The sequence below is a fragment of the Camelina sativa genome, chromosome 14 (genome assembly GCF_000633955.1).
Source record: "Camelina sativa cultivar DH55 chromosome 14, Cs, whole genome shotgun sequence".
Lineage (NCBI taxonomy): Eukaryota > Viridiplantae > Streptophyta > Magnoliopsida > Brassicales > Brassicaceae > Camelina > Camelina sativa.
In genome coordinates, this window is record NC_025698.1 from 6,207,824 (window position 1) to 6,222,680 (window position 14,857).

At 31.9% G+C, this 14,857-nt stretch overlaps 2 protein-coding genes and 1 pseudogene across 3 annotated transcripts in view; all 3 read left to right on the top strand.

The window, feature by feature from the left end:
* On the top strand, positions 6–1,721 carry LOC104739964 (annotated as a pseudogene).
* Positions 5,279–7,157, top strand: LOC104739965 (cytochrome P450 71B2). Of its 2 annotated transcripts, XM_010460449.1 has the most exons (3): positions 5,673–5,749; positions 5,823–6,291; positions 6,391–7,157. In XM_010460449.1, the coding sequence occupies exons 1-3, from the start codon at positions 5,673–5,675 to the stop codon at positions 7,000–7,002; spliced, it is 1,158 nt and encodes a 385-aa protein (XP_010458751.1). In that variant the 3' UTR covers positions 7,003–7,157. The 2 variants fall into 2 exon arrangements, with proteins under 2 accessions (XP_010458750.1, XP_010458751.1); XM_010460448.2 differs by having other exon boundaries at positions 5,279–6,291.
* Positions 13,396–14,857, top strand: part of LOC104743283 (cytochrome P450 71B2-like) — a 9,326-nt gene continuing 7,864 nt past the window's right edge. The window contains exons 1-2 of the mRNA XM_010464384.1: positions 13,396–14,295; positions 14,520–14,840. Coding sequence (XP_010462686.1) covers positions 13,396–14,295; positions 14,520–14,840 — 1,221 coding nt within the window. The remainder of the gene's footprint in view (positions 14,296–14,519; positions 14,841–14,857) is intronic.

Here is a 14,857-nt window from a genome sequence, read left to right on the forward strand (position 1 = left end):
AAAAAATGGCGATCTTGCTCTGTTTCTTCTTGGTCACGCTTGTAACACTTGTGTCATCAATCTTTCTTAGAAAGATAAATGTCGCAAAATACAATCTTCCTCCGAGCCCTCCAAGTCTTCCGATCATTGGAAACTTGCACCATATTTCCCGATTGCCTCACAGATTTTACCATAAGCTCTCCATCAAATACGGTCCTGTGATACTTCTTCGTCTCGGGTTTGTCCCAGTAGTTGTGGTGTCTTCGAGTGAAGCAGCTGAAGCAGTTCTCAAAACCCATGACTTGGAATGTTGCAACAGACCAAAGACGCTCGGGACCGGAAGACTCTCCTATGGCTTTACAGACATCACTTTCTCACCGTATGGTGAGTATTGGCGGGAAATGCGAAAAACTCGCGGTTATCGAGCTTTTTAGCCTTAAGAAGGTTCAATCTTATAGGTATATAAGAGAGGAAGAGGTCGATCTCGTGGTGAAGAAAGTGTCGGAATCGGCTTTGAAGCAATCTCCTGTGGATCTAAGCAAAACCTTTTTCTCCCTTACAGCAGCCATAACTTGTAGAGTAGCCTTAGGACAGAACTTCCACGATAGCGGCTTTATCATCAATCAGGACAGGATCGAAGATCTTGTTACCGAGAGTACGACAACGCTAGGAAGCTTTACTTTCTCAGACTTCTTCCCCGGTGGACCTGGAAGATTCTTAGATTCCTTGTTTCGAACGCAAAAGAGGATAAACAAAGTCTCTGAAGAGCTTGATGCTTTTTACCAGCATGTGATTGATGATCACTTGAAGCGACGCAAAAGTTTGGATGCCCCCGGAGACATTGTTGCCTCGTTGTTGGATATGATCGATAAAAATTATTATTTCAAGCTCAGTGTGGGTAATATCAAGGCAGTCCTCATGGTAATGCTCATTTCTTTGGTTCATTCATATATTCAAACGGTGGTTTATATAACTTCTAAGTGTGTATAAATGATTTATGTGATGCACAGAATGTATTTCTCGCGGGGGTAGACACAGGCGCCATAACAATGATTTGGGCGATGACCGAGCTCGTTAGGAACCCTAAAGCGATGAAGAGAGTTCAAGAAAATATCCGAGCCACCCTCGGGGTCAAAAGGGAAAGAATCACTGAAGAAGACGTAGGAAAGGTTGATTACTTGAAGCATGTTATCAAGGAAACATTCAGATTGCACCCACCTGTTCCGTTTTTGGTACCAAGGGAAACAATGTCTCACATCAAGATTCAAGGCTACGACATTCCCCCGAAAACACAAATCCATATCAACGCATGGACGATTGGACGTGACCCCAAGCGTTGGACAGACCCTGAGGATTTCATCCCTGAACGGTTTGAAAATAGTTCTGTAGATTTTAGAGGACAACACTTTGACCTATTACCGTTTGGTTCTGGCCGTAGGATTTGTCCAGCGATGTCATTGGCGATTGCCACCGTGGAGCTAGGACTGATGAAATTGCTTTATTATTTCGATTGGAGTATGCCTGATGGGATGAAAGGTGAAGATATTGATATGGAAGAAATTGGTACTCTCACGGTAGTCAAGAAACTACCTCTTCAACTTGTGCCCCTTCAACGCTATTGATGAGCAGAAGATCAATGCATGACATGGAAAGAGTACGAGCAGAAACCCTATAATTCCGTAGATATTATTTGCGAAATATATGAATTAATGAATGTTTGATGTACAAATATATCAAAAAACAGTAAAGTTTAATAAGGTTTTCTAATCAAAATCAATTGAAATATAGTAGTTCAATTCGTTGTAGGACAATATACAAACAGTAGTTCTGCAGTTATGACATATCTAAAGGCTTATGGCTACTATGGAAATTTCAAGCTACAGAGTAAAAGTCAAGTCTTACCAACATCTACTTTTTATTCTTTCCTAAGTCTACCTACTCGTCTACAACTATGCATACAATTACGTAAATGGCAGAAAATGAAGTAAATGACAATTGTCAGAGTTGTTACTAGAAATCTTATTTAAGTTCACATTAACGAATCATGACTCATAAATTTAACATACATAAAAAAAAAAAAAAAATTAACATACGTTACCGACACGTATATTACTGTGTAGTTTGTATAAATCCGTGAGGTGGATCAAGCACGTAACGTGATTTTGGGGTTAATTTGTTTTATCTTCAGAAATCAGGCGATGACTTGGTCAAATATTTAGTCTCAGCTATTTTTTAATGAAATCTTTTTTTTTTTTGGTTAATGGTTATATCTAATTCTAGTGCAAAACATAAGACTTTAATAGAGAAAAGTTAAATTTGATCTTCTTTTCTACAAAAAGTGAGAACTTACTAAATAAGAGTTATAATCAAAGGAGATAAGAAGATTAAAAATGTGGAAACAAATGATGTCTTAATCTTAAGGCATGTAGAGGTTGGAAAGTAATCAGTGAACCTAGTGGTGAGATGTGTGTGTGGTCCTGATACTGTTGCTGTTGCAGTTCATTTTCACAATGATTATTTTTTTGGCATCATGTTTATTTGAACTTTTGCATTTCTAATTTTCCCTTTCAGTTGTACACTTATACTGATGGTGATGGTCATTATATTGATCACAAATTCACAACACATCATCCACAAATGTCACTTTCAAACAACACTAAGAGACGATTCTCATATCATCGAAACAAACTTGCACGAAATCCTATTCTTGTTATTAATGTTTATGTCTGTTTCTGGATAGTTATAAATAGTATTTTATCCTGCCGACCAAAATACAAAAATATTATTTTAGTTATACTATTTTTACTTTGTAATATCTAATTTGATACATTGTTGAAATATTCAAATTATCTATGGNAAACACAAATCCATATCAACGCATGGACGATTGGACGTGACCCCAAGCGTTGGACAGACCCTGAGGATTTCATCCCTGAACGGTTTGAAAATAGTTCTGTAGATTTTAGAGGACAACACTTTGACCTATTACCGTTTGGTTCTGGTCGTAGGATCTGTCCAGCGATGTCATTGGCGATTGCCACCGTGGAGCTAGGACTGATGAAATTGCTTTATTATTTCGATTGGAGTATGCCTAATGGGATGAAAGGTGAAGATATTGATATGGAAGAAATTGGTACTCTCACGGTAGTCAAGAAACTACCTCTTCAACTTGTGCCCCTTCAACGCTATTGATGAGCAGAAGATCAATGCATGACATGGAAAGAGTACGAGCAGAAACCCTATAATTCCGTAGATATTATTTGCGAAATACATGAATTAATGAATGTTTGATGTACAAAATATCAAAAAACAGTAAAGTTTAATAAGGTTTTCTAATCAAAATCAATTGAAATATGCAAACAGTAGTTCTGTAGTTATGACATATCTAAAGGCTTATGGCTACTATGGAAATTTCAAGCTACAGAGTAAAACTCAAGTCTTACGAACATCTACTTTTTATTCTTTACTAAGTCTACCTACTCGTCTACAAATATGCATACAATTACGTAAATGGCAGAAAATGAAGTAAATGACAATTGTCAGAGTTGTTACTAGAAATCTTATTTTGGTAACTCTGATATAAATCCATGTGAACTCAAGGTTAAGTTCAAATTAACGAATCATGACTCATAAATTTAACAAATAAATTTAACATACATTACCGACACGTATATTACTGTGTAGTTTGGATAAATCCGTGAGGTGGATCAAGCACGGAACGTGATTTTGGGGTTAATTTGTATTATCTTACTTTAGAAATCAGGCGATGACTTGGTCATATATTTTGTCTCAGCTATTTTTTAATGATATCTTTCCTTTTTTGGTTAATGGTTATATCAAATTCTAGTGCAAACATAAGACTTTAATAGAGAAAAGTTAAATTTGATCTTTTTTCTACAAAAAGTGAGAACTTACTAAATAAGAGTTATGATCAAAGGAGATAAGAAGATTAAAAATGTGGAAACAAATGATGTCTTAATCTTAAGGCATGTAGAGGTTGGAAAGTGATCAGTGAACCTAGTGGTGAGATGTGTGTCTGGTCCTGATACTGTTGCAGTTCATTTTTCACAATGATATATTTTTTTTGGCATCATTTTTATTTGTTATAACGAACTTTTGCATTTCTAGCTTTCCCTTTCAGTTATACACTTATATTAATGGTGATGGTCATTATATTGATCACAAATTCACAACACATCATCCACAAATGTCACTTTCAAACAACACTAAGAGACGATTCTCATATCATCGAAACAAACTTGCACGAAATCCTATTCTTGTTATTAATGTTTATGTCTGTTTCTGAATAGTTATAAACAGTATTTTATCCTGCCGACCAAAATACAAAAATATTATAGTTATACTATTTTTACTTTGTAATATCTAATTTGATACATTGTTGAAATATTCAAATTATTTATGGATGTCAGTAATGGTATTATCTTCAACACTCAAAGTCAAAGAATTAGCGAAACAAACTTGCACGAAATCCAATTTCAATTTAATTAAAAAAATGTCTGTTTTTTTTAATTGGAGTCAATTTAATGGCCTATTTATAGTACTGTACGTATTACTAGTAATATAGAAACTCAATAATGCAAGGAAATTTGGATCTATGGTATATAACTTTGATTGATACATGGTAGTTGAAATATTTGAATTAAAGATGAATGCCATAATGGTAATATGAAGGTCAACAAACATGTTGCACCATCATCATCAATACCTCTCAAGGAGAAAAATAATTGGATTCGAACAAAATCTACAGTTCCCAAACGACATCAGCCATTGACATTGTTGATTAGTTTATTTAGAAACACTCAAAGACGATTGACAAAAAAAAAAAGAAACACTCAAAGACAAGAAAAAAATGAAATAACGGAATATGCATAAATTTTGACAATCTTTACCAAAACGTCTACTTAACTATGAGATTCGAAGAAAGTTTCTACATCTCAAAAAGAAGAGTTGTAATCACCATAAAATCTAATCAAAATCTATTAAATTTCCAATTTCACATCCTACCTTACAAATCTGAAATTCACATAACTAAAATAACCATATATACTATACACTCGTTGACAAGAAAAATAAAATAATTAAAAAATAAAAGTTATCAGACTGCTTATCCGCTGACAACAAATCGTATTACGACACGTGGGTTTGGGCCCACAAGACTTGATGGTACTTCTGTCAGATTGTTGATTTCAACGAAGATAATTTCCACAAATCTTGTAACTTCTGTTACACCTTCACAACCACTTGGTTTGATGAGTTAACGTATCGATCTCTACGTCAATCAATCCATGTCACTCACCATATAAAGAAGAGTCTTCCATGTTCGAAACTTGTATCTCCAAGAAACAGAGCCAAAAATAGAAAGAATCAAAATAAAAAAAAAAACAGAGAAAAATGTCGATCTTGCTCTGTTTCTTCTTAGTTTCACTTCTTACTCTCGTGTCATTGCTCTTTCTGAAACAGACTAAAAACGCAAAATTCAATCTTCCACCGAGCCCTTCAAGTCTTCCCATCATTGGAAACATGCACCATCTCGCAGGATTGCCTCACAGATGTTTTCATAAGCTCTCGCTCAAGTACGGACCCGTGGTACTTCTTCGTCTCGGGTTCGTTCCTGTTGTGGTGATCTCATCGAGCGAAGCAGCTGAAGCAGTTCTCAAAACCCATGACTTGGAATGTTGCAGCCGACCAAAGTCGGTTGGGACCGGAAAACTCTCTTACGGTTTCAAAGACATCACTTTCGCACCATACGGTGAGTATTGGCGAGAAGTGCGAAAACTCGCGGTCATCGAGCTTTTTAGCTCTAAAAAGGTTCAGTCTTTTAGGTACATCAGAGAGGAAGAGGTCGATCTAGTGGTGAAGAAAGTGTCGGAATCGGCTTTGAACCATTCTCCTGTGGATCTAAGCAAAACCTTTTTCTCCCTCACCGCAAGCATCATATGCAGAGTTGCTCTAGGACAGAACTTTCACGAGAGTGGCTTTGTTATCGATCAAGACAGGATCGAAGAACTTGTTAACGAATCAACAGAAGCTCTAGGGACTTTCACGTTCTCTGACTTCTTCCCTGGTGGAGTTGGAAGGTTCGTAGATTGGCTGTTTCAACGACACAAGAGGATCAACAAAGTCTTTAAAGAACTTGATGCTTTTTATCAGCATGTGATTGATGATCACTTGAAGCCAGAAGGGAGGAGGAACAATCAAGATATTGTCACCTTGATCTTGGATATGATGGATAAACAAGAACCCTCAGATTCTTCCAAACTCAATATGGATAATCTCAAGGCAATCCTCATGGTAATAAATCTCAAAATCTTGGTTCTCTTCATATCTCCCATGTTGAAGTACATGTTGATTAATTCAAACTCTGTATCTTCTTTATTATGTAATCTTCAGGATGTATTTCTAGCGGGGATAGACACAAGCGCGGTGACGTTGATTTGGGCGATGGCAGAACTTATTAGAAACCCTAGTGTGATGAAGAAAGCTCAAGAAAATATTCGAACCACCCTTGGTCTCAAAAGGGAAAGAATCACTGAAGAAGATCTAGGCAAAGTTGAGTACCTGAACAACATAATCAAGGAAACATTCAGATTACACCCAGCACTTCCATTTGTGATTCCAAGGGAAACAATGTCTCACATCAAGATCCAAGGCTACGATATTCCCACGAAAACGCAAATCCAGCTTAACGTGTGGACGATTGGACGTGACCCCAAGCGTTGGACCGACCCTGAAGATTTCAACCCTGAAAGGTTTGCAAATAGCTCCGTTGATTTTAGAGGACAGCACTTTGACCTATTACCGTTTGGTTCTGGTCGAAGGATCTGTCCCGGGATGCCAATGGGAATTGCTACCGTGGAACTAGCGCTGATGAATTTGCTTTATTATTTCGATTGGAGTATGCCTGATGGGATGAAAGGTGAAGACATTGATATGGAAGAAGCTGGTAATATCTCCATTGTCAAGAAAATACCTCTTCAACTTGTACCCGTTCAACGTTACTGATGAGCAGCAATGGAAGCTTTGATGACAAAGAAATTGTATGAAGCAGAAGATGTAACATTATTCTTTTTAGATTTTGTTGTGAATTAATATATAAGAAAAAATGTTTGAATAATACATAAATCAAGAATAATATGAAGTTTGTTCATGTGCTTAAACATGTTACGGTCAGTTGAATGTTATAAAATTTGTTAATGAAGTAGCAGATCTGGACCCAATATTTTCGAGTTTTACCAAATTAAACTTTTTAACAGTATTTTGTTAGTTATGTATATCAAGACATTTCATTGATGAATTCTACTAGAGGAACCGGGCACCCTCAGGTATCATCCTCTGTACTATGGTGGAGGTGGCAACTGGCAAGTGATATTGATGACGTGGCGAAAGTGTTTTGACTTTTTGACTCAGTGTGAGCGAAACAAAACTAATCCATACGTGCGCGCGTGTGTCCTAGTCCATATTCTATACTATACGATCTTCATCCATGCATACGTGAAAAATTGAAGCAAATTAAAAGAAAGATTCATGTTTGTAAAATGTCAATCTTCTTCAATGTCCTCCAATCTTCACGAAGAGTATTTGTATGTATTCATGGTTTAGATAATATAAGTAATAAAATAACAAAACATAAACGTAACTCAATTAATCACAAATAAATCATCAACTCATGTTTTGACATAAAATTATAAACTTAACATGTTAAATCAAAACAATATTACCGAGATGATTGTGAAGCATCGTACGTGTTGCACGAAAAGGGTTTCAAGAGAAATAAATGATTCAATGATCTGATCAAATAAAATTACTATGGTTCGAAACAAAGTTAAATTCCAGGACTGGCTATCTCTCAATGTATTCACGTATCTCGAAATAGTGAAAATATCTACTCGGACAGTACAGTGGAAAGTGGATCTCACCTGAATCGCCCCATCTATCCTCCTGAGGAGAAGTTTGGTTTCATACGGCAATTGTCATTACGGACCTATACGAATATACATACTAGTCAATAAAATTATAAACTAATCAATTAAACCATGTGGTGTTCAAAGAAATAAACAATAATAAGCCATGATATCATTTAATAAATTTTATCAAAGCGTCGGTCATGTGGACAATATATTATACAATATATATATATATATATATGTACTAATCAATTAAACTGATGTTCGAAGAAATAAACAATAATAATAACTTAACTAAGCCATGGGATAAATTTATAATCTTAAATCTATATTAATAAAAAGTAGGAGTTATAAGCTCCTAAGACCGTCCACATAGAATTTTAAACAACCAATAAAAATTTGACATATCACTTATTAACATTTTATACAATTTTCAGAATTTTCTATATTAAGAATTGTTTTAAACAACCTATCATGATTTGATATGTCATTCATTAACATTTTTTGAATTTATAAAATTTTTTAGAAAAAAAAAATTTTAAATTTATGGAAATCAAAGAACTAAGCACAATATTTCACATCGGCTATAATTTTTTTAGACAATGGTTCAGAACCAGTATAAATAAGATTAATATGCTTCCAACAACGAATGAGCAGGAAAGCTTGATTTATCAGGCGTCCAAGTTTAAAAGTTTTATTTGGTTTGATCTGGTTTTTTATTTGATCAAACTAAAACTTTAAACAATTTCAAAAAAATATTATAATATTTAAAATTTTAAAAAGTTTAAATATTATAAATATTAAAACTTTTAAAAGTTCTTAGCTTTTAAAAAGTTTTTAAATATTATAAGTTTTAAATTCTAAAAGTTTCAAATATTATAAATATTGAAAATTTTTAAAAGGTTCAAATTTTATATTTCGAAACCTTTTAAAAGTTTAAAATATTATAAATATTGATGTAAAACATAAATTATCTTATTTATCTATATTTGTGCTTTTTATTTCTTATGAGCTGTAAAACATATTTTTGTGTATGATTTTAGAGATGAGTTGATATTCTTTCATTAACTTTTTTATTTTTGGGTCTAAGGAAGAAGGATTGACATCGCAAAACCTTAATTTGATGTTTGAGTCAAATTTTGAGGTTTAAAGAAGAAAGATGGACGACAAACACACATGTTTTATTAGCTATACATAGACATGATCAGGGTTACGGTTGTCACGGTTAAGGTTTATTAATCATCGGTTATGGTTAGAAATTTTTGTACCTTAACGAGAACCGTTTAACAAACGGTTACGTTTAAATACGGTTACGGTTCAAGCGGTTACTGTTATATACGGTTATTTGATAATATGATACGATTGATATTATTTGATGATATAATTAATTGATATTATTTATTTATAATTAATATGTTCTTATAGTGTACTCATATTTCTATATATCATATGATTTATATTAAATAAATAATTATTAATATATTTTATTATGTTTTTAAAATATTATAAACCAAGTAAGGATTTTGGTTTGAGAAGTTTCTAAACGCGTGGATCTAAAACCAAATAAGTATATGGATAAAATTGTCAATAATTGGGTGCATGTGTTGACTATGCTGGTAATCATGAATTTCACAAATTTTATGAGAAAAGAAATGATTTTGTTCTTGGAGTTTGATGGGTTAACAAGTTGTGTGGTAGTCTAAAAAAAGGTTTTTCAGTGGAAGAATGTGAAGAAGTTGACGAGGAAGAAGAAGAAAAAGAGTATAACGAAGAACCAAATGGTAAAAGTTACAATGACAATTAACACAAAATTTGATAATGAAAATGACAAGAAAGAATATGAAAAATAAGAAAACATTGAAACGAAAACATAGGTGGTAGCGATCAATTAAATATGAAAACGAGTTAAATTCATGATTATAAAATTGTTTCGTTTTTCTGGTGGTCAAAGAAAATGGTTTAAGATATGTGAGGTCATCAGTTTGATTTGCCTCACGTGGACGTCAAGTTAAATTTATGATTTTTTTTTCAGATTTGATTTTATAACACAAGTGATTTTTATATTTTAAAAAATTTATGTATCTGAAATTTAGTTTTTTTTCCTTAGTACTAATTTTAATTTTTTTTATGAGATAATATTTTATTACCGTAATCAATTATATATAATTTTTATCAAAATATATTAAATAGACCACACGTAGCGTATATTCAAAACCTAGTATTAATAATAATTATAATTTATACTTTAATCTTTATCAAACCCACCGATTTGCTAAACCAACTTAAATCCTTAATCTACCAAACCAAACAAATAAAGCAACAATCAGTGGCAGATCGAGAACTAATTATTATTAACACGGAGCACATATATCTTTTTTTTAACTAATGAGTTATGATTTCTTTTTTATTTTTTTATAAATTTTTTAAAGACCCTAAAAATTCGAAAATATGAAGAATATTTCACTGATTTTATAATATTTGATATATAAATTGAAACAAAAACTGTAATCTACTGAATTCACAAAATGCTTTTATTAATATTTTAGAATATAGACAATCAAATAAAGAAATAAACAACATGCATTTTGATAAATAAGTACAAGAAAGGAAAAAAACGAAATGTAATTGACAACCAATTAAAAAAATGAAATAAGAGTATAAGTATAAGACACACACAAGAAAGAAAAATAAATTATGTGTATACAAAACAAAAAAATAAAACGTGGCAACTATAGAAATAATTAAAAGCAAAATGAATTGAAAATATTGAACACCTCATCCCTAACATGTTCTAGACACCAATAATTATTGATTTTAATAAGCTATATAACAAACAATAGTTATACTAGTAATTTTATTTTATACTAATGAGTATGGAGCACGTGCTCCCACCAACCCTGGATCCGTCCCATGCATGATAAATCTCAATGATAGAGGCATATAGAGTATTTTCCTATTTTTTTTTTTATAATAGAGAAATTCTATAATAGATGTGAGTTTTACTCAAATGGTTCTTTATTCTCATCTCTAAAATAGAGGACTATTGGAGTAAAACTCACGTCTATTATAAAGTTCCTCTATTATAAAGATAAAAATAGAGGACTATTGGAGATGCTCTTAAATGATTGAGATTCGTGATGATAATAAAAAAACTAATATTGTATTCGTTTCATATAGTAGAGAATTTTTAAAAAATACTTTTTTTGAGATAATTTTTTTTTAAATATTTTCTATTTTGAATAGTTTCATTTTTAGCCTTTTTTATATAATTATAATATGTTTAATTAATTTTTTAAAAAATTTAGGTTTAGATTTTTTATTTTACATTTAAAATATAGTTTTGAGGAGTTAAAGTTTAATATTTGGAGTTTAGGGCTTATTTTGTTTTAGAGAAATTATAGGATATTTTAGAGAAATTATTTTGTATCATAATAGGATGTTTTAGAGAATTTATTTTAGATTAGTTTAATATTTTATATTATACTGTTTTGTTTATGATTGGTTAAACTTTTTGAAAGTAATATACATATTTAAATTCAAAACATTTTAGAGCATGTACAGTGGGAGTTCTCATCAAGTCTCAACAATAAAAAAAAAAAAAAAGGGGAAGAAAAAAATGAAAATCGATTCTGTTTTGAAAACTTTTGAGAACCGCGTGAGACACTTATTACACACATATTAATATATGATTGATTTTAAGTTTATTTTTTATTTAAAATTTAAATAATTAACTAAATTAAATTATATTCCTTCTATTCCTGATAGTTTGATGTTTTAATAAATTTTATTTATTCCTAAAAAATTGATGTTTTATTAAAATATTAAATATAAGAGACTATGAAAGTCTTTGTTCATTGTACATGCTCTAATATTTTGAAAGAGAGGAAATACTAGTACTTATCTCAATTAGTGATGGGGAATCAAAAATTAACTATTGGAAACGACATCAGGTAGAGATTTTGGTGTAGATCTCTCTTAGCATTATCCTAACTAACAAACATGTTGTTTCTCTTTCATGATAATTTTCTCGATAGGAACGTCATCGGAAATTGTCGACTAAATTAAATAATGATTATACTATAAATTTGGTTTTATTTTGTTTAATCTTTATGATCGACAATTATAAAAATCATAAAGCAGCAAATAAGATACTACGAAGAAATATATATTGATACATGATATTCTTGTTTAATATCGTGTAAATTTGACCATGTAAACTCTGACCAAACAAACAAAACAATGATTATACTATAAATTTGTTTTGTTTAGTTTAATCTATATATGGTCGACAATTAGAAAAATCATAAAGCTGCAAGTAAATACGACGAAGAGATATGATGGAGATGGACTGATACATGATACTCTAGTTTAATCTGAAATCTGAATCGTCATCAACGAAGACCAAATATATATATATATATATAAAAACATTAAATTAATTCAAAACTGTAAGTAAAAATCAACATAGATAATCTAAAAATACTATATTTAAATTTATAAATATAATAACTCATATATATTATAGTATTTTTTTTGTCAACGTATATTAAATTAGTTCAAACGAGCTAATTCAAAAAAAAATTGTTTACAAATTTAGAAGTATGCGATAAAATACATATCGTGCATACTATATACATATTATATTAATTATTTAAAAACAAGTTTTATATTTTTTAAATAATTTTTCTTGTTTTAATTGAAGTATATTTTTCAATTATATACTTACAAAAATACATAATTTATTTTTATGTTTAGTGTAGAATATTTGTAACTTTTTTTTTATGTAAGCATATATCAAAATCTAATTAGAAAAATTATTTATACATGTATTAAAATTAAAATTTCATCGAATAATTGATACATGTTGCGATTATATTAATTAAAAATTTTGATACTTTAAATTTATATAATATTATTATATAATTTAATTATTTTCATATATTGTAAAAATATGATTCTTTTTGTTTTACAATTAGTAATTTGCTATATTAGTTTAGTTTTTAATATAAATTACGAAAAATAATATGTTTTTACTTTTGTTATGTTTATTTTATTGTATGATTTGGTTTCTAATTTATAAATTAAAAAGGAATAATTGTAATTATTTTAATTTTAGTATTTGTATTTATTATATAATTAGGTTTTTTGTATCTGTTGAAATTTGATTGAGCCATACATATATATTTTTATATTTCAAATTTTCAACACAGCCGGTCAAAGATTCAGTACGTTGAAAAGATCGAGGATTATTATACAACGGGAACCCCCAAACGTTAATTATATATACGCGTTTTGCTGTCACAAATTAAATAAACAAAAATTATTATTGAGGCGCATGTGACATTTTATAGAATAATCTTCAGAGGTTCTATAAAGAACGACTTCAAGGGCCAGCTACAAATCATCACCCATCAGCATCACTTCCAAGTCCAAGAAAAAAAAAAGAAAGTAGAAACATACAAAACCAAGATCATCCAAGAAAAAGAAAAAAATGGAGATCTTGATCTATTTGTCCTGGGCTTTGTTGCTTGCCCTCTTCTCCTTTGTTTTTCTAAAGAAGAAGAATCAACGACTTCCTCCGGGCCCTAGAGGTCTTCCGATCATCGGAATCTTGCACCAATTCACAGGAATCCCTCACAAGTGGTTTCATCAGCTGTCACTCAAACACGGACCCGTGATGTCTCTTCCTCTAGGGCTTACGACAGCTGTTGTGATCTCCTCAAGCGAAGCGGCTGAAGAAGTTCTCAAAACCAAAGATGTCGAGACATGTACTCGGCCACAGATGTTGGGGGCGAGGAGACTCTCGTATAACTTTAAAGACATCACTTTTGCACAGTTCACTGATACTTGGAAAGAGAACCGTAAAGTCTCGATGGTGGAGCTTTTGAACTTCAAGAAGCTTCAAACTTTTAAGTCTTTAAAGGAGGAAGAGATGGATTTCATGGTGAAGAAGATATCCAATTCGGCTTTGGAACAATCTCCCGTGGATATAAACAACATTTCTATGGGCCTCGTCTCCCACATCTTATGTAGATCATCGTTAGGACAGAACTTGCACACGAACAAGTTTTTCGACGAGGAGAAAATCATACAGCTTGTCATGGAAGGCTCCCTAGCCACAGGTGAATTTGGTGTCGCTGATTTCTATCCTGGCAAACTAGGAAACTTTGCAGATTGGTTGCTCCAAAGAAAAAGAGTGATACTAGAGAAAATGTTTAAGGAGCTTGATGATTTTTACCAACATGTGATTGATGATCACTTGAAGTCATTAGATGGACCCAAAGGTACAGATCCTTCTGCCGATATCGTTTCCGGGATGCTGAAATTGGTTGATAAAAATGGAACTCCTGGTTCCAAAAGCAATTTGGATCAAGTCAAAGGAGTACTCATGGTACGTCAAAACTTATACTATATTTCATGCATATCATTCAATAATATTTCTTTTCTCTCTTTTATATATACTATGTGTGGGTAAAAAGATGATGTATCCATCTGCAACATTCTTTTTTTGGTGGACTAACCGCATATTTTTTTCTTACAAGTTATATATAATTATATGTGAATCTACTCTAGTATACATGAGTTTAATCTGTGTGTTGATCATATGCATTGCAGAATCTTTTCCTAGGAGGGATAGATACAGTTGCCATAATTCTGATATGGGCAATGACAGAACTCATTAGAAACCCAAGGGCGATGAAGAAAGCACAAGAAGAGATTCGGTCTGTCCTCGGAGAGAAAAGAGAGAATCTCACGGAAGAAGACCTAGAGAAAGTTGAATACTTGAAGCTCATAGTCAAGGAAACATTCAGATTGCATCCATCAGTTCCAACTATACCTAGAGAATCAATGTCTCCAATAACGATCCAAGGCTATGATATCCCTGCAAAGACGCGGATGTACATCAACGTATGGGCGATTGGACGAGAGGCCAAGGTTTGGAAAAACCCTGA

Bases quoted from the DNA above. Each gene is read 5' to 3' on its own strand.
- LOC104739965 (XM_010460448.2), top strand. From the start codon at position 5,392: ATGTCGATCTTGCTCTGTTTCTTCTTAGTTTCACTTCTTACTCTCGTG. The intron at 6,292-6,390 runs GTAATAAATCTC...TGTAATCTTCAG, and splicing joins ATCTCAAGGCAATCCTCATG to GATGTATTTCTAGCGGGGAT.